Genomic DNA, 26,464 nt, shown 5'->3' on the forward strand with positions numbered 1-26,464 from the left:
TACTGTAAGACAGAATATGCCTTTGCATGTCTGCTGAATTTGTATCCCTGGTCTCTACATCTTTCTTGCTTTTTAGGGGGTAGGTTGCGAATGGTTGAGTGTAGTAGAGAAAGAGGCTATTGCCTACTACAACCTACATTTTTTAATGATGATTGTGAAGAAAATGTAGCCCTCAAAGTCCTTATGACCCCCCACCCTGTGTTATAATTTTCAATAAAACTTTGGCATATGTAGATAAAGGAAGTGAAAATTCAGGGGTTCCAGGCTTGGTCTCTAACCAGTGTCCTCTACTAGAAGTAGACATGCATGTAGAATAAGGCAAGTCAGTCACAGTCAAATTGCTATATACTGAGGATATTAGATTGTCTGCTTAGAACTGCTATCTTTAAACAGTTAAATTTTCACATTATAACATGCTTATCTGTTTGCTTATGAGTGTTGTATCTTATTTTTGAGTGTATTTCAAGCTTTCTTGAGTATTCCTGTCTCTTGGAAACAAATGAACCAGAAAGGGGTATTGTATGTAGCAGTTGGGGTAAGATCACATTCTTGCAGGATGCTCCCAGTGACAGCTGCTAAAATGATAATTGATTGTCTTCGTATTACCACTTTCCATTTATTAAGTTTATTAAAGTTGCAAAATGCTCTACATTTAAATATTGAGTTGGGTAAAACCAAGTGAGGCAGTTATCAATGTTACTATGAAAAAAATACAAACACCAATTCTGTGCCAGTGGTATGTAATTTACAGAGCTATATTCTATACAAGTTTAATGTTTAACATTTGTCAGCTATTTAGAAGACATACAAAGAGAATCTGGAAATATATTGACTATAATTTTACAACAATCTATTGGAATGTTTACCATATTCAATATTAAGTAAAATTCTGCAAAAGGTACCTAACCTCTAGAATATTGTCTTGATACTTATATCATGGCGTAATTAGTGTTTATAGTATCCTTAATTATAACCCATGTATAATTTGCTACTCCAGAAATCAGTAGTTTTATACAGACATCTGCCCCATCATATGGCAGATGTACTAAATTGCTCACCCACCACCACATGATCTGCTTTTAAATTATCTGTTACAATAAAGAAACATTGTTTGGAAGAGTGCTACATGACCCATACAATTCAAATGCTCCATTCTCAGTGGTAGGTAGGAACCAACAATGTGTGTGACATTTAGCCTGGTGGTGGGAACCATTAATTAGTTTCTGGATATGAGACTGAGGTTGTTGCAATAAAATCTCATTCTATAAAAATTACAAAAAAATGTTCCACTGTTCCAGAAAATAGATAATTTTCAGGAGGTATCGGAAAATATTGCAAAATACTCCTGTTGCTATCCCTTGCTTTGTTAGCTTTTCTTCCCTCTGGGAATCCCTTTATCACAGGACCTGAACCTCAGGTACATGAGGACAACCATTATGGACTTTTAGCTGGCCCTGATCTTGAGGATAAAACATAACATCGTCAAATTATCAACTACCAGACTGTACTTCCAACAGGCTGTTTAACTGAATGAAAATTTGACAATTATATCAATCTCACTATGGTAGTTGAGGACTTTATATTCAGTCAATTAAATCAGGGGTGCAAAGCTAATATCAATAACAATGACCATAAAACCACTGAATTGTAAAAATCCATCTGGTTCACTAATGTCCTTTAAGGAAGGAAACTTGCAGTCCTTACGTGGTCTGACTATATTGTGACTCCAACCACAGCAATGTGGTTGACTCTTAAGCGTCCTCTGAAATGGCCCAGGAAATCACTCAATTGTTACTACCACCATCGTGTGGGACATAATTGGCCTTTTCAGCTCAACAGCTCATCAACATCATGAGAGGAAGCAATGGTGTTGAGATTCATTTTGTTACCTTCATCCTGAGAATTTAGTCACAAGATTTGCTTTTGTTTTACCAATTTCTTGTTTCTGAAATACTTCCCTTCTCTTTCCTGCAACATTTCCATACTGATCAGAGAGTATGAACACAGGAAAAAGATTAGGAGGAAGATCATCACAGTTGCCCTTTTGGGTATGCTCCTGGCAAATGGAGATCTGGGCTTCAGAGTTCAAAGGCATGAGAATAGATTTCAGCATGTGGGCTTCTTTGCATACCTTAAGGGCAGGGGGGTCAGTTGTAAAGAGGGGAGGTTCAAGTTGAGATATTACTGCAACAACAGCATAGAAATTTTACTCTGGCTCTATGATTGTCAACTCTGGATGTACTCCTGGATGACTTGATGCTGTGATGCAGCCTAATAGTTTGCAAATATTGCATTTTCCTAAAAGGTTGGGTCCTCAATGTCTCATGAGAAGCTGAGAATTCCAGGAGCAGGCAAATGAATTGCATAGGTGCAAACTAGGCACAAAGCTTTACTTTCTCTTCTAGGTTGCGAGAAGCCTTGCTCAAGAGATTCACCTTCGATTCCAGAAGACTCATAAAACACAGTGAAAATGGGAGAGGGGAGGAAGGAAACTGACTGGAATAGAAAAGTTACAAGTATTTACCAGAGATGGGTACTGTTGCAGCCAAAACAAGAACAGCTCACGAAAAGATGCCCTTTCCTTAGTAGCCCGCACACACTTGTCAGAGTACTGTCTTTCCCCTGTACAAAGTGCTACTCATCAATGCTACTTTTTTTCATTTTCTCCCCAAGTTACTCATAGCAAATTATTCTCATTCCAGGAGATTCCCAGCCAATCCAGAAGGATCAGCAACCCCATCTACATCTGGCTGTGCAAATCTGACCTGGGAGTGTTCAACATTAAGACTGGTAGATTGAAATGCAAGGTTGAAGAAATTCTTCAACACTAACATTCCTCAACTTAGTAGATCTTATTTAAAACTACATTACACCACCTACCTCTAATAATTAACTTTAAATCCAGTTCAAATTAAAAATTTCTAATTAAAATGAGTTTGGACTGCATAAAGCAGCAAATGCAAAATAACAGGCAATCATTTTTAAGGGAGTACAGAAATGTTGGATAAATGGTGAGCATGCTTTTGGTTCCCCAATTACTTTTATGTTATAACCTGAGCTATAATAAACTGGAAGTGCTTGATATGAATGTTGGGTGTTGATAGAAATTAATAAAGTTTACTACTATCATTCCTTAGCTAAAATAACTGAAGATTACACCAATGTAAAAAATGTTGATCCTTCCTTTAGAAAACATTTAAAGATGTAACTTTGACTTCTAGATTGTTTATGGCATACCCTACTTATGGTACAGTCAATGAATGACTAATACAGCTAGAGGAGTAATTTCATTTTTCAGTTAAGTTTGTTCGTAACTTTCAGATGAAAGTAAACTCTGTAAACTGTTTGAAGCATATTGAAAAACAGTACTTAATTGAAAACCAAATATTTGATAAATGCAAGGAAAAGAAACTGTCAGTTGGCAAAAAAAATTAATCAGTGATTGTACAGAATGTTCCAAAGCAACCTTCAAAGAATGAAGTCCAGCACAAACTTCTAGCATTAAATCACACATCTGTTTCACCAGTGGGAGATCGATAACTGTGGCATTTAACAAATCAACACAAGAATCCTTGAGCAAAACACTCAATGAAATGATGGTCAGCAAGAACAGCAGTGTTAAAAATACAGCTGAAGCAACAGATCTTTGAGAAAATTCCTTCATTTGATTGATACATATTGCGAGATATTTATTCCAGTGATTTTCCAAACAATGTTTCACTTGTGGAATTGGTGCATCTTCAATATGGTCAAGTGTAACTTTTGACCATTTTTGCATCAGAAATTGTCCTGCTCGTGGTTGTATATTCAGCAGGCGAATAAATGGAAGCTGTGTTTTCATTAAAGTATTCACCCTCTGACGGTAGATATGAATTTTCTCAAGAAAAGCCAAGGGATCATTTTCATCTCCTAAATATGTACTAAATGCTAGAAGGTCATGTTGTTCTTCCTTCAGTTTTTGCATTTTTTGAATTAATGGAACATACTCATTGGTAATCTTTAAGTTGACTTCATCAAAAGCAACCAGAAGAGCTTGCTTTTTGCTTTCCATTGTTTTTTGGAGATTCTCAAAATACTCGATGACTGTTTCTTTATCTTGTTGAATGATTTGTTCCGCTTGTGATTTCTGATGCTCCAGTTGTTCAATGAAAATGGATACTTTGGCCCAATGTTGATCAGTCAGCTGCTCAACAAGTTTGCTAGTTGTCTCCTTTTCTTTAATATAAGCATTCTGGAGATCATCAACGGGATGGCCTTGATGCTGACCCACTGTTAAGCAATAACCACATACCAATTTACGGTCCAACAAACAGAACATGTTTAACGGTTGCCTGAAGTGCTCTGGGCAGGTTGGAGTCTTTGGATGTTCTTCTTTCTGGTATTTCTCAATAATTCCCATCAGTGAAAAGTTTATTGGTAATGAGCTTGTGCCCACTGGGGGAAGATCCACAATACTTCTACAAGTAGGACATTTCAATGGGATTCGGAGAGGTCGCCAAATGGAAAAATTTCCTGATTCATGAACAATGTTTTCCAAACAGGTTCTACAAAAAGTGTGAGAACAAGGCAATACGCGAGGGTCTTCAAAGATGGAGTAGCATACAGAACAAGTTAAGTCTTCCTCAAAATTATCCATATTTACCTGCAATTAAAGAATAGACTCAGTTAAGATAACTAAATCTCGTGTCTTCATTAAAATACTTAATATAAAAACTTATATTAATATAGTAATGTTAGCCTAGAAAATCAAGACATTTTACAGAAGGAAAATAAGTAACAGTCACAGAATTTGTGGAGGGTTAGAAGTGAATGTTGGCTTAAAAATATGGGGGGCTTTTTATGTATTCATTCACAGGATATGGGTATCACGAGCAAGGCCAGCATTTATTGCCCATCCCTAACTGCCCTTGAGAAGGTGGTGGTGAGCTGCCTTTTTGAACCGCTGCAGTCCATGTAGTGTAAGTACACCCACAGTGCTGTTAGGGAGGAAGTGTCAGGATTTCGACCCAACAACAGTGAGGGAATGGCGATAAAGTTCAAAGTCAGGGTGGTATGTAGCTTGGAGGGAAACTTGCAGTTGGTGGTTTCCCATGTGTCTGCTGCACTTGTCTTCTAGGTGATAGAGGTTGCAGATTTGGAAAGTGTTGTCGAAGGAGCCTTGGCGAGTTGCTGCAGTGCATATAGATCGTACACACTGCTGCCACTGTGTTGATGTTGGATGAAGTGAATGTTTAAGGTGGTGGATGGGGCGCCAATCAAGCAAGCTGCTTTGTCCTGAGTGGTGTCGCGCTTCTCGAGTGTTGTTGGAGCTGCACTTATCCGGGCAAGTGGAGAGTATTCCATCACACTACTGGCTTGGACAGGCTTTGGGAAGTCTGGTGGTGAGTTACTCGCTGCAGGATTCCCAGCCTCTGACCTGCTCTTGTAGCCACAGTATTTATATGGCTAGTCCAGTTCAGTTCCTGGTCAATAATAACCCCCAGGATATTGATAGTGGGGGATTCAGTGTTGGTAATGCCATTGAATGTCAAGGAGAGATGGTTATATTCCTCTTGCTGGAGATGTTCATTGCCTGGCACTTGTATAGCACAAATGTTACTTGCCACTTATGCAGGTCTTGCTGCATATGGACATGGACTGCTTCAGTATTTGAGGAGTTGCAAATAGTGCTGAACATTGTGCAATCATCAGCGACCATCCTCATTTGCGACCTTATGATGGAGGGAAGGTCATTGATAAAGCAGCTGAAGATGGTTGGGCCAGGACACTAACTACCCTGAGGAACTCCTGCAGTGATGTCTCAGAGCTGAGATGATTGACTTTTAACAACCACAACCATCTTCCTTTGGGCTAAGTATGACTCCAATCAGTGGAGAATTTTCCCTGATTCCCACTGACTCCATCTTGCTAGTGCTCCTTGAGGCCACATTTGGTCAAATGCTGCCTTGATGTCACTTTCACCTCATCTTTTGAGTTCAGCTCTTTATCAATGTTTGGATTAAGGCTCTAATAAGGTCAGGAGCTGAATGGCACTGACAGAACCCAAACTGAGCATAAATGAACAGGTTATTGCTGTATAAGTGCTGCTTGATACTCTTTCGAGTTATCGACAGTCACAGATTGCAACTCTTTTCGAGTACAAACACAGTTCTTGGTTTCCGGGAGTGGGACATGAACCCACAACCCTCTGATTCAAAGGCGAGGGTGCTTGATGATTGAGAGTCGACTAATGAGGCAGTAATTGGCTGGATTGGATTTGTCCTGCTTGGCTCCCAGGACTTAACTGGGCAAATTTCCACATTACAGGGAAGATGCCAGTGTGTAGCTGTACTAGAACAGCTTGGCTTGGGACGCAGCTAGTTCTGGAGGACAAGTCTTCAGTACTATTGCTGGAATGTTGTCAGGGCCCATAGCTTTTGCAGCATCTAGTGCCTTCAGCAATTTTTTGATATCACATGGAGCGAATTGAACTGGCTGAAGACTGGCATCTATGATGCTAGGGACCTCTGGAGGAGTCTGGAATGGATCATCCACTCAGCATTTCTCGCTGAAGATGGTTGCAAATGCTTTGGCACTGACTTGCTGGGCTTCCCCCATCATTCAGGATGAGGATATTTGTGGAGCCTCCTCTTCCAGGGAGTTGTTTAACTGTCCTCCACCATTCACAACCAGATGTGGCAGGGCTGCAAAGCTTTGGTCTGATCCGTTTGTTATGGGATCGCTTAGCTCTGCCTATGGCATGCTGCTTCCACTATTTGGCACGTAAGTTGCCTGTGTTGTAACTTCAACATGGAGGAGTACCAACTAGCAACTGAGGGTGGGGGGAAATGGGCTGGGTGGTCGATAGGTGGTAATCAGCACAAGGTATCCTTGCCCCTCCGGCATCTGGAGTCAATATTGAGGATTCCCAGGGCAACTCCCAATTGTATACCAGTGTGCTGCACTCTCTGGTGGGTCTGTCCTGCCAGTGGGGACAGGACATATCCAGGGATGGTGATGGTGGTGTCTGGGACATTGTACGGTATGATTCCGTGAGTATGACTATGTCAGGCTGTTGCTTCACTAGTCTGTGGGACAGCTCTCCCAATTGCTATGGAGGAAAGATTGGATAGGCTGTGGTTGTTTTCTTTGGAAGAGAGGAAGCTAATGGGAGATTTAATTGAGGTGTATAACATTATAAGGGGCCTAAAGAGAGTGGATTGGCAAGACCTATTTCCCTTAGCATACAGGTCACAATCCAGATGGCATAGATTTAAAGGTAATTGGTGGAAAGATTAGAGGGAGTCGAAGAGGAATTTTTTCACCCAGAGGGTGGTGGACGTCTGGAACTCTGTCTGAAAGTGTGATAGAAGCAGAAACCATCTGCACATTTAACAAATAAAATGTGGATATATACTTGAGGTGCCATAACCTACTAGGCCTACTAGACACCAAGAACTGGAAGGTGGGATTAGATGAGAGCCCTTATGTGCCTTAAATCTTTCTATATTTCTATTGCAATCGATTGGCTTTGTTCCCAACATATAAAGATAACTATCAAATTACATTGCCTCGTAGCGGCATGTCGTGTGATATGCTCTTATTACTGTGGTCAGCGTTGCGTGCTTTGCTGCTAACATCTGTCATAACGTTTAGATTGATTTTTTTAAATATACATATATGAAAGTATCCAATTGGACATTACTAACTGCTGCCTGTATTTGAACTCGCACCAAGTCCTGTTCACCCATTACCCTTGCTCATGCTTACTGACCTACAAAAAGCAATTATCAATTTTAAAATTCTCAACCAGTTTTTCCAAATCCTCCCATGATCTTGTCTCTCCCTATCCCTAACCTCCTCCAGGCCTACAAAACTCATATCTATGCTCCTCCCAATCTGGCCTCTTGTGTATCCCCAATTTTAATTGCTCCACCTTTGGTGCCCTTGCCTTCAGTGGCTGAGGCCCTTTTTTCTCCCTCCCTAAATCTCTCCAACTCTCTTTCCTGCTGCTTAAAATGTACATCTTGTCCAAGTTTTCAGTCATCTGTCCCAGTATCTCCACATGTAATTCGGTATCATATTCTGTTTAATGATGCTCTAGTAAAAAGCATCTTGGGATGTTTTACTACATTGAAAGTGCTATACAAATGCAAGTTGTTGGATAGTTATTGTTGCAATGTACGAAAACTTGGCAGCCATTCTGTGGCAGCAAGTTCCCACAGTCATTAAATATTTGACCAGATAATCAGTTCTGGTGATGTTGGTAATGGACATGTCTTGCTCTTGCTCAAACAGTACCATAGGATTTTTTTTTTACATCCACCTGACAGGGCAAATGGGTTTCAGTTTAACACCTAATCTGAAGAGTAGTCAGTACAATATGCACATGATGGGAGCAGTGCACTGCTTGGGAGTTAGGATCATTTGACAATGGTTACTGGGGTTTGGCTGCATCTAGGGACTTAAAAATGTGGTGGTGGGCTTTGTACCATTCAGGCGTTGAATTTGTGGGGAACTGAAAAGTTTTTTGTTAGTTTGTGGCTTCTCTCTGCCTTTCCTGGGGAGGTGGTTGGTATGTGCGGAAACAGCCAGAGTTGTAAAGGCTTCCAGGAATAGGTCCCAGGCTGTGTTTCTCAAACTCCATGCAGTTACTGCTTCACCTCTCTGACTTACATCCTGCAGATGTTACACCCACATTTGGTTCCTACTGGACAGGCCTAGCAGGCATTGGCTTGGATCGACAGGGATTGTGTCTTATTTAATACTCAAACAGCAAATAATGATGCTTCAGTTGTGTACATTCCTACCCAAGTGAAGGGCTTGAAGACCATAAGACGTAGGAGAAGTAGGCCATTTGGCCCATCGAGTCTGCTCTGCAAATCAATGAGATCATGGCTGATCTGATAATCCTCAACTCCACTTTCCTGCCTTTTCCCCATAACCGTTGATTCCTTTACTGATTAAAAATCTGTCTATCTCAGCCTTGAATATACTTAACGACCCAGCCTCTACAGCCCTCTGGAGTAAAGAATTCCACAGATTGACTGCCCTCTCAGAGAAGAAATTCCTCATCATCTCTGTCTTAAATGAGTGACCCCTTACTCTGAGATTATGCCCTCTGGTCCTAGGCTCTCCCACAAGGAGAAACAACCTCTCCGCATTTATCCTGTCAAGCTCCCTAAGAATCTTATATGTTTCAATAAGGTTGCCTCTCATTCTTCTAAACTCCAATGAGTACAGGCCCAACCTACTCAACATCTCCTCAAAAGAAAATCCCTCCATGTACAGGATCAACCTATTGAACTTTCTCTGCACTGCCTCCAATGCCAGTATATCTTTCCTTAGATAAGGGGACCAAAGCTGTTCACAGTATTCTAGGTGTGGTCTAACTAGTGCCTTGTATAGTTTTAGTAAGACTTCCCTATTTTATACTCCATTCCCTTTGAAATAAAGGCCAACATTCCATTTGCCTTCCCTATTACCTGTTGATCTTGTATGCTAGCTTTTTGGGATTCATGCACAAGGATTCCCAAATCCCTCTGTGCTGCAATTTTCTGCAGTCTTTCTCCATTTAAATAATATTCCGCTCCTCTATTCTTCCTGCCAAAGTGCATAACCTCACATTTTCCCACATTATATTCCATCTGCCAAGTTTTTGCCCACTCACTTAACCTGTCTATATCCCTCTGTAGACTCCTTTTGTCATCCTCACTCTCGCCTTCCCACCTATTCTTGTGTCATTGCAACTTGGATTGTCCCAGAAAATCTACTACTTGATCAAAGTTCCTATCTTCTTCGTTTTTGTATGTAAGAGGAGGAATTGTGCTTCAGAGAAGATTTTTCTGATTTAATATTTATAATCTACATTCCCCATAAGAATGTGATCACATGACTCATGCCACATTAACTGAACACGAGTAGAAAGGTAACCATATTTATCCACTGCAGTTGAAGGAAAGGTTAGGGGACAGAATCATAGTTATATTGTTAGATTGTAAGAATAAAAGAGCAAAGCAAGAAAAGTATCTTTCAAAGAGCAACTGAGCATATCAGTGAATTTCAATCCACTTCTGCCATCAAGTTTTGATACCAAATATTAAATATAGCTTTGACCCTAATTGCCAAGTATAAATGCATCCCAGCAACCAACCTTAAAATTTGATCAGACTATTATATCCACAATATTCCAAACACAAACAGGTTAATTTAACATCCCCAAACTGAAAATTTAATGACAGTATTCCAATGTTATCAAATGAAGGGAGACTTTGTGCCAAATCATACAGGATTTAAGTGGAAAAGTAATGACACAGATAATTAAATCTTAAATGTTTAAATTGTTTCTCATAAAATGGGTACGGCAATCAGTGGGCATAAAAGTGGGTATGGAAATCAGGCAGAAGGACTGTGATATAATTAAAGAAATTAGCATAGAAAGGGAGGAGGTTCTAAGTGGTCTGGCAGGCTTAAAAGTAGATAAATCTTCAGGCCCGGTTGAAATGTATCCCAGGCTGTTGAGTGAGGCAAGGGAGGAGATAGCAGGGGCGCTGGCAATAATTTTCAACACCTCTCTGGCCACAGGAGAGGTGCCAGAGGACTGGAGGACAGCCACCGTTATTCAAGAAGGGAGGAAGGATAAACCAGGGAACTACAGGCCAATCAGTCTAACCTCAGTGGTGGGGAAACTATTGGAAGCAATTCTGAGGGACAGAATTAATCTACACTTGTAGAGAGGCAGTCAGTTTGGTTTTGTTAAGGGGAGATCATGTCTGACCAATTTGATTGAATTTTTCGAAGAGGTGACCAGGTGTGTAGATGATGGCAATGCATTTGACGTAGTCTACTTGGACTTCAGCAAGGCTTATGATAAGATCCCGAATGGGAAACTGATAACTAAGGTAAGAGCCCATGGGATCCAAGGCAATTTGGCAAATTAGATCCAGAATTGGCTGAGTGGCAGGAAGCAGAGGGTGATGGTCGAGGGGTGTTTTTGTGACTGGATGCCTGTGTCCAGTGGGGTTCCACAGGGATCGGTGTTGGGTCCCTTGCTGTTTGTGGTATATATAAACGATTTAAATTTGAATGTCGGAAGATTGAGCAGCAAGTTCACGGATGACACGAAAATTGGTGGGGTGGTAAGTAGTGAGGAGGATAGCCTTAGATTACAGGAGGATATAGACAGGCTGGTCAGATGGGCTGATCAGTGGCAAATGGAATTTAATCCGGATAAGTGTGAGGTGATGCACTTGGGCAAGACAAACAAGGCACAGGAATACACGTTGAACGGTAGGACCCTGGGAAGTACCGAGGATCAGAGAGACCTTGGTGTGCATGTCCACCGGTCTCTTAAGGTAGCGGGACAGGTAGATATGGTGGTTAAGAAAACATATGGGATACTTGCCTTTATTAGCCAAGGCACAGAATATAAGAACAGGGAGGTTATGCTGGAACTGTATAAAATGCTGGTTTGGCCACAGCTAGAGAATTGTGTGCAGTTCTGGAATACACATTATAGGAAGGATGTGATTGCACTAGAGTGAGTGCAGAGGAGATTTACCAGGATGTTGCCTGGGCTGGAGTGTTTTAGTTATGAGGAGAGATTGGATAGACTGGGGTTATTTTTCCTGGAGCAGAGGAGATTGAGGGGGGACATGATTGAGGAGTATAAAGTTATGAGGGGCATAGATAGGGTAGACAGGAAGGGACTTTTCCTCTTGGTGGAGGGGTCAATAACCAGGGGGCATAGATTTAAGGTAAGGGGCAGGAGGTTTAGAGGGGATGTGAGGAAGAATTTTTTCACCCAGAGGGTGGTGGGAATCTGGAACTCACTGCCTGAAAGAGTGGTAGAGGCAGAAACCCTCATAACATTTAAGAAGTATTTGGACATGCACCTGCGATGCCATGGCATACACGGCTATGGGCCTAGTGCTGGAAAATGGGATTAGAATAGTTAGGTACTTGTTTGACCGGTGCAGAATCGATGGGCCAAAGGGCCTTTTTCTGTGCTGCAAACCTCTATGACTAAAATAATTTGACTTGCTTTTACAAAAATAAACTTGCTGCGTGGCAAAATATATAACTGTGTAACAGCTTCATTCACATCAATATAATCAACTCTGGAGTAGACAATCATGAGAAGAGAATCAAACTCTAATTTGTTATACATCTTCCAGACATGACAAAAACACCAGCATGCAAAGTTACCTGTTGCAAGAAACCACACAAAGGACCAATTAGTAGTGCCGTCTATTTAAAATAAAACATATCTTTTAGTTTAAAGTTAACACCCATCACCACCCTGCCAAGTAATACTGTAAAACTATATAGTTAGAAATATCATCTAGGGAGGGCATATATTTATTTGTACAATTCCATCTGAGCTTTGGCTCTGAGGCAACACCGAGAAAACGTTTTTTCTGATATTCTTTAATGTAGCTGAAATACCTCCAATGAATTCCTTTCAGTTCTAATTAGGGTGCTACAATTTGGAAACGAACATGAATCATTACCTTTTCCAGCATATTCTCAAGTAGTATGCAATCCAAACTAGAATACAAAAAAATTTAGAAAATATCAACAATCCCTTATGAGTCCAACACATCCAAAATACAGAATGTTTTAATTTCAAATTTTGTAGAAGGTTTTCTCAAAAATAGTCTTCCTTCAAAAAGTGACTGAAGTTTGGAATTATTTCAGAGTTAGATTTAGTTACCCTTGTATATTTTTAAATATGATGGAAATTGTGCGCAAGGTCAATAAAGATTATCTGATAGGTTAATCATGCATTCAATATTTTTATCCTTTAACACAGGTTGCCATGCTTGATCAAAAGCTAATGTTCATGGCCCATATCTAATATAATTTAACAAGTTGACATAAGTGTTTTGCATTCTGAGAAAAAGCTAAATGCATTCAAATTTCAGCTATAATATAACTCTCAAGGTAACTATATTTGCATGATCCTCAAAGAAATCTTTTGTAGACGTTGTCATAAAAGTAAACAGCTGAGAGCTATAGTGGAACAAATTGTTCTAAAATATTTCTGGCAGTCAAGGAGCACAACTTGATTTTTGTCCTCTCTTCTTAAGGAATTGACTCAAACTGCAAGTGCTCATAATCCTCACACCTTTACCAAGTCCTCATTCTTCATGGATAAGGCTTTGAAATGTATTTTATGTCAGGTTATATAACCAGGGAAGATCATTAAAGCCAAACCCAGATTCTATCCTCATTTTACATTCACACTCTCAGTAACTGCTCCAGTCTTCACAGCGTCAAGACTTTCTCAAGATGACGTTAGATGGGGAATGCCAAGATATTAAGCCTTCAGTAATAAAGCAATACCAAGTGCACTGCAAAATATAGGGAGTGCTTCTGAAGTTGGAAAGCAGGTGCTAATAAATTCTTCCTCTATGATGTTCCACTGAGCTTACATTAAGTACTGGTCATCTACACTGATGTTCAAAATTCTAAATTAGGCAGTGTCAGTGCAACCACCTTGGGATTCTTGCCGAGATCATCAAATTTGTTCTTCACTTGTTCATCCCCTTATTCACAGGACTTTTCTGAAGCAGGGCACACAAAGCTGCATTCTGGAATAGTCTCATTCTGTCCTTTAATCTTGCTCTAGCTATTTCTTGCCCTTATAACAGGATCGCTTCCGCCAAGATGATACAGCATGTTGAACAACAGTGGGATATGGCTTCATATCAAGCCTCCTTTGTCTAGTGACTGTATGAAATGAATCTGGGCTGTCCCAATTCAATCACAAATGAGCACAGTGCTAATTCACCACAGATTAGCCGGTGGGGAGAATTGTCACATTGGTGTAAGGGGAACTTTACTCTACCTGACCTGGGCATGCTTCATGTTGAGAATGAACACCTGACATAGAATCCATGCACCAGCACTAACAACCTTGATAAGCCCTTGAATCTCTTAACAACATGACAAGTATTGGCTCATCTCTTCCCTCCAGTACACTCATGGGCCCAGATTTTGCTGCGAGCAGCGAAGGAACTTTTTTAAAATTCGCCTCTTGTACAGTTGCCCAGGGACTTTTCATGGGTTTATCAGTGGAAATTTCAGGTAATCAGGCATCTGATCCAGTACAGCACTCTGCAGGGATCTGTGGTGTCTGTGACAGCAGGAAGCATCTTCAATCAAATTGAAGAACCCTAACTGAAAGACACAGACTGCAAAGCAGGAAATAATAAAACAGGAAAGATAAATTACATTTAACTCATTGTACAGGAAGTGAAATAAAGATTGGGGCAGACTTTTGTGATTAAGGGAAAGAGATAACAGTGAACAGAAAAACTAAAAGTTATATAATATATTTAAAATCTGCAATATTAATTTTCCTGAGGGGATGAGACTACAAACTTCTAAAATTAAATTTTCAGTGATAAGATAAGATGTTCAACAGTAATTTTCACATATTATGGCATTAGAATCTCAGTTACTCCTAACTGCACTAGCCCTAAAGTTTTCACCAGTCTTTCGACTGGAAAAAGAAGAAAGAGAGGAGTAGATCATATAGCCTGTCAAGCCTGCTCAACCATTCAATATGATCATTGCTGACCTTGAAGTTCAATTCCACTTTTCTACCCACTCCGCATTCCCTGAGAGGCCAAAAATCTGTCCCAGCCTTAAATATATTCAATGATGGAGCATCCACGGCCTCTGGGGTAAAGAATTCCAAAGATTCACAACCCTTTGAGTGAAGTAATTTCTCCTCAGGCTGAATTTTCTGGTTGGTACGGGGGGCAGAGTGGGCGCGGACCTGATCGCCGCTCGCGATCGGGTCCGTGCCGCCATTTTACGCGGGTGGGCCAATTAATGCCCGCCCAGCGTACTTCATGATTCCAGTGCACAGCGGGAGTGGGCGGACGGCTGCGGGCGCGCTCAGCCCGCCGGGTCTAATGGTGATCCGGCGGCCTGTATAAAGGAAGGCCCTAGCAGCCTCAGAAAAGCTGCTCGCAATGGCTGGGCAAAGTGCTGTACAGGGGGGCAATGAAGTTGATGCAAGTCCGGAGGTAGACCTTCGGGGCAAGCCAGGCCGGAGGGTAGGGCAGGGGGCCAGTGTGCCCCTCGTTTTTCGGATGACTGCCTTAATACCCTCCTCGAGGAGGTGGCAGCACAGCGGGGAGGTGCTGGTTCCCCAGGATGGAAGGAGGAGGCCCCCCCACATGACGAAACGTGCCTGGGAGGAGGTGGTGAACTCCCATGATGTGGTGCGATGCACCTGGATCCAGTGTCACAAGCGCTTCAATGACTTGTTGCGCTCTGGCAGGGTGAGTACCATGTTGGTATTAGTCATTTAACCCACCAGGTCGGCTACCACCACCACCCCCCCCCCCCGCCCCTGCTGCCCGCCATCCCTGCCCCCAAGTCTGAGTATAGTGGCTGCATTGAATCATCGACGGCATGTCAATGCTGGGTGGGCCAGCAGATATTACCCATGCTGAGGTCAGCCTGAGAGGCTGGTGAAGAGATGTGTTTTGCCCCCGCAGCATGTGTTATACTGAGTCCCACATGACTGATTTGGGGGCAACCTGGAGGAGCTGCACCTAGGTGCTGTGTTTGAACTGCAGGATATGTCCAAGTCAGGGTGATGACATGCTTGGAGGGGAGCTTCAAGGTGGTGTGGCAACGAACCATCTGCTGCCCTCTGCGCTCCACGTGCTTGCGCCTAATGTGATGTAGGCAGCATGTGTCCAAGGTGGGGGTGGGTAATAGGCCTAGCATCTTTGTGTGAGTGTTCGGCAGCAGCGGGGTGAGGAGGCATTGGAGCCCTGATATGTCCCACTCTGGTTGGGGTGGGCCGTGCGCAAAGCGAGTCCATGTGCAATTTGCACTAATCAATACTCGTCTCTCATTTTCAGGAGAAGAATGCTCACAACGTGGCAGAGCGTGCAAGGACTGGCAGCGGCCAGGCGCAGATTGCCATTCCTAGCCCTGGATCTGGAGAGGCGCCATGCGCCCAGGTCCACTGGTGTCGGTGAGGCTGAGGTGCCACGGCCAGGTATTTATACCCAGCAGTGAGTTCAGCATTGTTCTCCCAACAGCCATAGCAGTGTTGAACATTAATTGATTTAACTTTGCAACATGGCTTGACCATTGATGAAGGATGAGCGCGTAATGATCCGGGGGACAGGGATGCACTTTGTCAATGTCTCCACGTTAACTGATTCACTGTCCTTGTTCTTCCTTTCAGCATTATCGGAGCAGGGTTGGGAGGAGGAGCAGCACAGGCCCCCTCTCACACCTGAGGGGCCTGAAGTCTCACCAGCATCACACCATCTCTGCGAGGCAGGAACCAGCGCAGATACTAGCACCTCGGTGGGAATTCGAACGTCAGCTAGTGTCCTGGGGCACAGTGGTAATGGCAATTCACAGTCGCTGGAGGAGATGGCAGAGACAGAGAGTGCCCATGGCACCAGCAGTTAGAGGACTGCAGGGGACCAGGCACATGCTCAGTCGGTGCATGATGATGTGCCTCTGGAGTTGTCTGCAATGCATCAGGGGCAGGAAATGCAGCCAGGTGTGCGGGTGCATCTGGGGGAGATACATGAGGCTTGGTCTCCATGGTGAAGGAGTCTACGTGGACAATCGCCAAAGCAATGAGCCACATGTCTGAGTGCCATGCATCCTCCATGGAGAGAGTGGCAACTCTCATGGAGTGGCTCCTCCAGGAGACCCATCAGGGTTTCCTGGGGATGCGCTCTGACCAGCAAGCCCTCACATTGGCATTGACCTCAGCTGGTCAGTGCCAGTGTGGGAGATGGTGTGGGCACCAAGTATCCCAGCTCGGTGCCCATCCATCCACAGTGAGCAGGGAGGTCCAAAGCGACCTCACGTCGGCGCAGCAGCTGCCTGTCGTCTCTGCGGACACCTCTCAGGGCGCTCCAGGTGAGGGCGGCAGCTTCTCTTCCCCTCTCCCAAGTGACCGTAGCATCCGGTGAGGCTGCGACAACTGGGGAGATGCCAGCTGTGGAACTGGCAGCTCCCTCCCAGGCGGGGCCAGCACAGGCTCCATGGGCCAGAGGATGACCGCCAAGGTCATCGAGGCCAACAGGACAGCAGAGTGAGCAGGCTGTCTCAGATGCCACTCCCAGCGATGGGGCAGCACCAAGACATCTCACCCAGAAACATAAACATAAGGCACGTTAGGCACACCACGGGTTTATCACCGGTGCTTTTGTGTTGGCCTGAGAGAGGTCTTTATGATTTCCTTTGATTTCGAACACCCTTGTCAGTTTGTTTTATTAAGTTTCTTTGCCTGTGATATTAAATTCAGAAATGTGACCATGGCTGAGGGTGCCTCTTTTCTTCTGCATGTGTATGGTTTCCAAAAATGTTAGGAGTGCATTATGGGACATTCAGCTTTATTAACAAAGCCCTTAGTTACTGTTCCTAACCTGGAAGATTTGGCACTTAGGTATCGAGTATGGAGCCTACAGCCCAGGCTTGTTCTGGAGGTCCATCAGTGGTGAGCTAGCTGAAGATTCATTGGATTAAAGCCTCCCGGGTGTCCCTGCCTCCCTGGAGTATGCCTAGGTCAGCGTCTACCCCCTCAGCATTTCCCTGTGCATGCTCATCCTCGGACTCACTGCTGGACTCATCATGTGCAGCCGCAGCCAATGCGTCAACGTCTTCATCGTCCACTGCGTCCCCTCTTTCCAGCGCAAGATTGTGGAGAGCGCAGCATGCAACCACTATCAGCGACACACGATCTGGGGGGTGCTGGAGTGGACCCCCTGAGGGGTCCAGACATTGGAAGCGCATCTTGAGAAGACCAATGGCTCTCTCCACCACAGACCTTGAGGAGGCATGGCTCCTATTGTACCGCTGCTCAGCTTCTGTTCTTGGATGGCGGAGAGGCGTCATGAGCCACCTTCTGAGGGGATAGCCTTTGTCACCCAGCAGCCATCCATCCAGCCGGGCTGGAGCACTGAAGAGCCCCGGCATCTGGGAGTGTCTGAGGATGTAGGCGTCGTGGGAACTGCCTGGGTACCTTGCACAGACTTGTAGAATCAGCATCCTGTGATCACACACTATCTGCACGTTCATGGAGTGGAAGCCCTTCCTGTTGACGAAGGCACCGGGCTCACCTGCTGGCGCCTTGATGGCCACATGTGTGCCCTGGACACGGGGGAAGCCAGCAATGGCCGCGAAGCCTCTGGCTCACTGTGTCTGGCTTGTCTGGTCCCAACGGTAGTGGATGAAGGTCAATGCCCGTCTGAACAGAGCGTCTGTAACCTGCTTAACACAAGTGTGGACAGCTGATTGAGAGACACTGCAAGGATCACCCACCGAGCCCTGGAAGGAGCCAGAGGTGTAGAAGTTGAGGGCAGCTGTGACCTTTAGAGCCAGTGGCATGGGGTGTCCACCCACACAGTTCACGGAGATCTCAGGCGCAATCATCTGACATGAGATATAGTTGACTGTCTCCCTTGAGAGACGGAGCCTCCTTCGGCACTGCACCGCAGTCATATTGAGGAAGCTGCATCGCTGCCTGTAAACTCTGGCAGCAGGATAGTGACATCTTCTGCGGCCCCTTCCGCCTTGGCCTACCTCTTGGCCCTGCGCCCCTTGTGCTTGCGTCTGTCCTCCCTAAGGTGGCTCCTCTGGAGGCTGAATGTGGACTCCTGGCCTCCTTCCCCTTCTAGCCCTCCCTTCCTCCTCAGAGGAGGTGCCCCCAGTGGACAGTTCAGCTCCCATTCCCATGCTAAGGGAAGGCTTCCTGAGACCTGCAGGCCCAAAAAAAGATTCCTCAGGGCAGAGCGCTGACCTGAAGGTTAAGAGTCCAGACAAAGCAGCTGGTATGCGTTTTGAAGTACTGCAGATCACATAGGCAAGTTTCAATAACTTTGAAAAATCAACATTTGATAGTGCACACTCGCGACCCCAGTGAGCCCTATTATCCTGCCCGTGGATGAGGTTTATACAAATGTGTCCTACCCGCCTGCCTGTTGCACCCGTGCACCGACCCGAAGATTGCATGGGCACCAAAAAATCAGCGTTGATTAGTGAGTCAAGGGTCTTAAGCGGCCGGTTAATTAATGGCGGGCGCGCAGCGGATATCATCGTGCGCCCGCCCACCGAAATATCGCGATGGAGCGCGGCGACGTCAGGATGCTCGCCCAACGTCACCGCGCGTCATTTTACACGTGGGGCCTGTTCCCGCACACAGCAGGAAAATTCTGCCTCATCTTAGTCCTAAATGATCGGCCCCTTATCTGGAGCTTGTGTCCCACTTTTTAAATTCCTTGACCAGCAGAAACAATCCCCTATAGCATCTACTCTATTAAGCCCCTTCAGAATCTATGTTTCAATGAGATCGCCTCCCATTCTTCTAAATTCCAGAGAATATAAGCCCAATTTACTCAGTCTCTCATCATAGGAAAAGTCCTTCATCCCAGGGACCAATCTAGTGAACCTTTGCTGTACCACCTCCAATGCAATTATATCCTTCCCAAAATATGGAGACCAAAACTTCACTCAGTATTCCAGGTGTGGTCTCACCAAAGCCCTGTACAATTGTAGCAAGACCTCAAATCCCCTTGCAATAAAAGTCAATATGCCAATTGCCTTGCTAATTGCTTGCTGAAAATGCACACTAACTTTCTGCATTCCTTGTACAAGAACACCGAAGTCTCTCTGAACATCAATATTTAAAGTTTCACACCTTGTAAAAAACATTCTGCTTTTCTACCCTTGATGACTAAAGTGAATAACTTCACACTTCCCCACATTATACTCTATCTACTATCCTGTTTCCCACTCACTTAACCTTCTATATCTCTATGCAGCCTCTCTGCAGTCCTCCCACAGCTTACCATTCCACCTAGCTTTGTATCATCAGCAAATTTAGATACACTCTTCATCCAAGTCATTAATATAGATTGCAAATAGCTGAGGCCCCAGCGCTGATCCTTGCAGCAATCCACTAGTCACAGCCTGCCCATTTGAAAATGCCCCTTTTATGTAGTCTTTGCCTCCTGTTAACTAATCCTCTATCCATGCTAATATATTACCCGCAACTCCATGAGCCCTTATCGTACCTATTAATATTTTTGTATGGCACCTTTATCAAATACCTTTTGGAAATCCAGGTATGCTACATCTACTGGGTCCCCTTTATCTTTACAAATTACATCCTCAAAAAAAACTCCAATCAATTTGTCAAACAGGATTTCCCTTTTGTAAAACCATGCTGATTTGTTCTAATCATACTATACTTTTCTAAGTATGATAAGACTTCCTTAATAATAGATCCTAGTATTTTCCCAATGATTGATGTTAGGTTAACTAAACTGTAGCTCCCTGTTTTCTCTCTCCCTCCTTTATTGAAAAGCAGTGTTACATTTGCCAACTTCCAATCTGATAGGACCATTCCCGAATCCAAGGAATTTTGGAAAATCATAGGCAACACATCCACTATCTCTGCAGCTATCTCTGGCCAAGTGTCTCTTATTTCTCCACCCACCCCAGAGTTGGCCAACCTGGTAAGGATGGCAAATTTGCTCCCCTGAAGCACATTGGTGAACCAGATGGGATTTTTCCACTATCCATTAGTTTCATGATCATTAACTATGAGACTGGCATTTTATTCCAGATATATTAATTGAATGAATTAATTAATTAATTAAAATTCCCCTAGCTGCTGTGGTAGGATCTGAACTTGTCTCTGGAGCATTAGTCGGGCCTCTGGGTCACTAGTCCAGTAACAATGCCACAATGCTATACTGTATATACCAAGGAATTTTTTTTTTTATATATAAAGTAAAATATATTCTAAATAGTCCCCAACTATTCTTGTTTGGGGCCTATTTTATATTTGGTGATATGGAAATTAATTTCAGCAGAAACTTGACAAAAAAAACTTCTCAAAACTATTTCATAATTTCAGACACAATTTAAACTCCAATCATCAATTGTGCCCAAAGCAGAAACTCTACCTTTCAATATTTTGGGTAGAAGTGAGGTATTGATTTAAAACCATGCATTTGCTGTAATTTGACATGCTAATAAAAATGTGTAAATTAGATTTCATTGAAGCATAAACCACATGAAAGAGAATCACGATCGCAAGTTTTCTGATAACAATTTGCAAATGTGAATTTGCAATTCCTCTAGAACACTCTATGCCAAGGTATTGATCCCCCTAAGGACCAAATTACCAGGGTTTAACTAGATCCTATCCATATTATTTTCCATAATTGCTAGTTTGTCCTGCTTGAGCTTCATCGTACTTGAAATTTGTAAGGTCTTGTTTTTAATACTGCCGCTTCATTGGTAGATACGTTTTAAATCCACCTCTGCTTCATTTCATGGAGCAGGGAGGTCGATGGTGTCAGCTGTGCATTGCCTTTTTGAGGACAAAGTTCGGGTTTTACGTCTATTAGCAACAGTAAAGTGAGAGTTACGCAAACCAGCCATAATATGAATTTAAACTTTAGATGGCTGGTGATGTGGTCTATAGCATCCAATGCATCACAGTGATTTGGGCACAAGACCACATATTATCATCAGGCACGAAAATAAGAGGCTCTCTTTGTGCCTGGTATACCTAGTGCAGGGAAGTTTCCTAGATGATAGAAGCCTAGGCACCTGCTGGGTGCAAAATTCATTTACGATAAAAATTAGGCCTGCTCCCCTTGATACAATTGCTGCAGTTGAAAACAGCACTAATTTCTGCGCCCATTGCAGGAGCCACTTGCAAGAAAGGATTACAGGTAAATCTTAAGTTTTTCTCCTTTATTTTCCACCAGGATCACCCAAGTTAACTACTCATCTGGGCCTCATCTTCAAAAAGCCAATGTACTGCTGACTCAGTCATCCTTCCTGCATCCCTAAATCAGTAATGCACTCAAAACATTAGCAACAATTAGAAAGCCACCAATCCTGCAAAATTCAATTCCTGAGACCTTGCTGCTGTGTAGCATATCAAGCTTATTACACTGGGGCAGCCAATAATTCAGTTGACTTCACATCATCATAGACGTCAGTTTTGTTTCGCACAGGAACAGCCAACACCTGATTCACACAAATTATTGACTTCTTTAGGTACCATTGTAGGAACATAGAGATAAAAACAAAAAGCTAAAAGCTACTGCGGATGCTGGAAATCCAAAACAAAACAAAAACAGAATTACCTGGAAAAACTCAGCAAGTCTGGCAGCATCGGCGGAGAAGAAATCAGTCAATGTTTCGAGCCTCCATGGCCCTTCGGCAGAACTGCAGCATAGTTTCAGCAAGGGAGAAATATAAATTGGTTTAAGGTGGGTGGGGGGCGGGGGGGAAGAGACACATTGAGGGTGTGGTGTGAGCAGATAATAATCAAAAGATGTCAGAGACAAAAGGGTCAAAGAGGTGTTGAAGGTGGTGGTCTTTGAGAAAAGTGCTAATTAAGAATGGAAGACAGGATATTCAAAGTACAGCTCTAGTTGGGGTGGGGTGGAAAGACTAAAGGTTTTAGTTTTAGATTTAAAAATAATGGAAATAGGTGGGGAAAGAAGAATCTATATAAATTATTGAAAAAAAAAAGCGGGTGGGGGGGGAAAGAAACGGGGTGGGGATGGGGGGAGGGGGAGTTTAAGATCTAAAGTTGTTGAATTCAATATTCAGCCCAGAGGGCTGTAAAGTGCCTAGTCGGAAGATGAGGTGCTGTTCCTCCAGTTTGCGCTGGGCTTCACTGGAACAATGCAGCAAGCCAAGGACAGACATGTTGGCAAGAGAACAGGGTGGAGTGTTAAAATGGCAAGCGACAGGGAGGTTTGGGTCTTTCTTGCGGACAGACCGCAGGTGTTCCGCAAAACGGTCGCCCAGTTTGCGTTTGGTCTCTCCAATGTAGAGGAGACCGCATTGGGAGCAACGAATGCAGTAGACCATCTCTGACACTTCTCTTCCCTTCCTTGACCTCTCTGTCTCAATTTCTGATGATAGACTGTCCACCAATATCCATTACAAGCCTACCGACTCCCACAGCTACCTCGACTACAGCTCCTCACACCCCGCTTCCTGTAAAGACTCCATCCCATTCTCTCAGTTCCTTCGCCTCCGTCGCATCTGTTCTGATGACGCTACCTTCAAAAACAGCTCCTCTGACATGTCCTCCTTCTTCCTTAACCGAGGTTTTCCATCCACGGTCGTTGACAGGGCCCTCAACCGTGTCCGGCCCATATCCCGCGCATCCTCCCTCACGCCTTCTCCTCCTTCCCAGAAACATGATAGGGTCCCCCTTGTCCTCACTTATCACCCCACCAGCCTCCGCATTCAAAGGATCATCCTCCGCCATTTCCGCCAACTCCAGCATGATGCCACCACCAAACACATCTTCCCTTCACCCCCCTTGACGGCATTCCGTAGGGATCGTTCCCTCCGGGACACCCTGGTCCACTCCTCCATCACCCCCTACTCCTCAACCCCCACTTATGGCACCTCCCCATGCCCACGCAGAAGATGCAACACCTGCCCCTTCACTTCCTCTCTCCTCACCGTCCAAGGGCCCAAACACTCCTTTCAAGTGAAGCAGCATTTCACTTGCATTTCCCCTAACTTAGTCTACTGCATTCGTTGCTCCCAATGCGGTCTCCTCTACATTGGAGAGACCAAACGCAAACTGGGCGACCGTTTTGCGGAACACCTGCGGTCTGTCCGCAAGAAAGACCCAAACCTCCCTGTCGCTTGCCATTTTAACACTCCACCCTGTTCTCTTGCCAACATGTCTGTCCTTGGCTTGCTGCATTGTTCCAGTGAAGCCCAACGCAAACTGGAGGAACAGCACCTCATCTTCCGACTAGGCACTTTACAGCCCTCTGGGCTGAATATTGAATTCAACAACTTTAGATCTTAAACTCCCCCTCCCCCCATCCCCACCCCGTTTCTTTCCCCCCCCCACCCGCTTTTTTTTTTCAATAATTTATATAGATTCTTCTTTCCCCACCTATTTCCATTATTTTTAAATCTAAAACTAAAACCTTTAGTCTTTCCACCCCACCCCCACTAGAGCTGTACTTTGAATATCCTGTCTTCCATTCTTAATTAGCACTTTTCTCAGACAAAGACCACCACCTTCAACACCTCTTTGACCCTTTTGTCTCTGACATCTTTTGATTATTATCTGCTCACACCACACCCTCAATGTGTCTCTTCCCCCCCGCCCCCCACCCACCTTAAACCAATTTATATTTCTCCCTTGCTGAAACTATGCTGCAGTTCTGCCGAAGGGCCATGGAGGCTCGAAACGTTGACTGATTTCTTCTCCGCCGATGCTGCCAGACTTGCTGAGTTTTTCCAGGTAATTCTGTTTTTGTTTTGTATTGTAGGAACATATGTAGCCTCAGCAACCAAACTGCTTGAGAACTTTTGTTCAATGTGCATCAATTTGTACAATTGCAGCATCTTCCGTTTTAATTTCAGATTTGCTATTTCCATGTGTGTGTAGCTATTTTTCATTGGATCAGTTAAATTATTTTTTAAAATGTGTTACCACACAATCACACATTGATTACTGGAAAAACTATTGTTGCTTTAAGTCACTTAAAATTTATCTTATTAACAATAACAAACTGGCTAAATCATCACCAGCTTACTTAACTTGATATGAAAAAATGTTTCTCGCTCACTCAATTACTGACCTTCCTTATTTATGAAATAAATGCTGTACTCTAGTCTTTTCAGATCAACTACTCTCTTTGTACTTAGAAATTCAAACAAAGGCTGTTAATTGTCATTATAATATTGGGAGTAAACCATAATATTGGATAAACTAATAAGGAAACTGTTGCTCAACAGATATTTTGTAACATGCAGAATTACAAAACAAAATATCCCATGGGTTCTGACAGAGCATCTGGTATGCGTGTGTTCATATCTACAGCAAAGACAAATCCTTTACACGCTCCTTGATTTTCATACTTCACAACAAGACGTGGCAATATTACTCCAAAATTAAGTTACTAAAAGGATAAGAATTTCATGGTTTGGTCATGGTTTGGAACAATAAAAGCAATTAACAAATAAGGTAATGATATCTTATTTACTGTGTAGATGTGGGCATGAAGGCCCCTGTGACCTTTAAGCCACATGGGATAAAATCCTACATCATTTACAAGGCAACAGAATAGCTTGTTTATAGAACTGCAATATAAATCAACTTTTGAGTGGAAAGGATTTATTTTGTAAAGTTAGCTAATTTGTCACAAGGAGTTTGAAGGACTGTCTCAGGTGCTGCCAAACAAACTACACAAAGTATTTCTGACCTTATCCGCCTGGGTGTGAAACCTGTCAAAGTGTAGTCAATGCTTATATGTTGTGTAGGGGGCGGTTAGCTCAGTTTGCTGGATAACTAGTATGTGGTTCAAAATAATGTCAGCAGTGCGGGGTTCAATTCCCATTCTGGCTGAGGTAGACGTGGGACCTGCGTCTTCCCCCTGAGAGTGGAAGACAATGGCAAACTACCACTGACAAAAAGTGCCAAGAAAATGGCTCAGGATGAAGAATCAGCAGACAATGAGCCAAGGACCTGCATTTGGGCAGAGCATACATGATGATGATGATGTGCCTTGTAAGTAAAATCAGATTTTCAAATCTAAATTTATTTACTTATCTCAACTTTTTCCTCTGAGCGCTTCAAAGGTATTAACTTCTCACCCAGTAATTCAGCCTAAGCTTCCATATATGTTGCCTTGGCTGAATTGGTAGCACTCGCACCTCAAAGTCACACAGTTGTGGATTCAAGTTCAACTCCAAGAACTGAACACAAAAATCAAGGCTGACACTCCAGTGCAGTAGAATACTTATCCCACAATAAACACATTAGAGTGACCCCTCAAAAAAAAAAGGAAGAAAGATTTGCACTAACATAGCATTTTTCATGATTCAAAGCATTATAGTGAATGAAGTACTTTCTGAAATGTAGTCACTGTTGTAATGTAGCAAATGTGGTAGCTAATTTGCACTCACAAGCTCCCACAAACAGCAGTGAAAATGACCAGATAATCTGTTTTTGTGATGTTGATTGAGGGATAAATATTGACCAGGGATAACTTGCCTGCTCTTCTCCAAAATAGTGCCATGGGATCTTTTACATCCACCCAAGCTGGCAACTGGTTTAATGTCTCATCCTAAAAAACGGCACCTCCAACACTGCAATGCTTCTCAATACTGCACTGGAGTGTCAGCCTCGATTTCTGTGTTAAACCCTGGTACGGAAAAAGTATTTAATTGGCTGTTAGGCACATCAAGATGTCCAGTGGTCATGAAAGGTGCTAACTAAAAACACAAGTCTTTTTCTCATATCTATCTATACTGGACCATTCTCGAGCAATTCTGTTCCTATCCAACATTTGTATATGTGGCTCTCACGGAGCAGCCGGTTCAATTTCCTGTTTCAATCCATAAATTCCATTAAATATACAGGAATCACTGAGTATCAACCTATAACTCCTCCATGTTGAACAGCACTTGGAGA

The 26,464-nt window shown here is 43.4% G+C and overlaps 1 protein-coding gene across 4 annotated transcripts in view; it reads right to left on the bottom strand.

The window, feature by feature from the left end:
• Positions 1-609: 609 nt before the first annotated feature.
• trim59 (tripartite motif containing 59) overlaps positions 610-26,464 on the bottom strand; it is a 30,339-nt gene continuing 4,484 nt past the window's right edge. Inside the window, exons 1-3 of one of the 4 annotated variants that reach the window (XM_078563775.1) lie at positions 13,832-14,194; positions 12,492-12,528; positions 610-4,544 (exon numbers count right to left, since the gene is read on the bottom strand). In XM_078563775.1, the coding sequence (XP_078419901.1) occupies positions 3,299-4,544; positions 12,492-12,528; positions 13,832-13,844 (1,296 nt within the window). In that variant the 5' untranslated portion in view covers positions 13,845-14,194 and the 3' untranslated portion in view covers positions 610-3,298. Of the gene's footprint in view, positions 4,643-12,491; positions 12,529-13,831; positions 14,195-26,464 lie in introns of those variants that run through there. The other 3 variants (XM_078563772.1, XM_078563773.1, XM_078563774.1) reach the window with 3 other exon arrangements.

Source organism: Cetorhinus maximus, chromosome 19 (assembly GCF_964194155.1).
Source record: "Cetorhinus maximus chromosome 19, sCetMax3.hap1.1, whole genome shotgun sequence".
In the NCBI taxonomy this organism is placed as follows: Eukaryota; Metazoa; Chordata; class Chondrichthyes; order Lamniformes; family Cetorhinidae; genus Cetorhinus; species Cetorhinus maximus.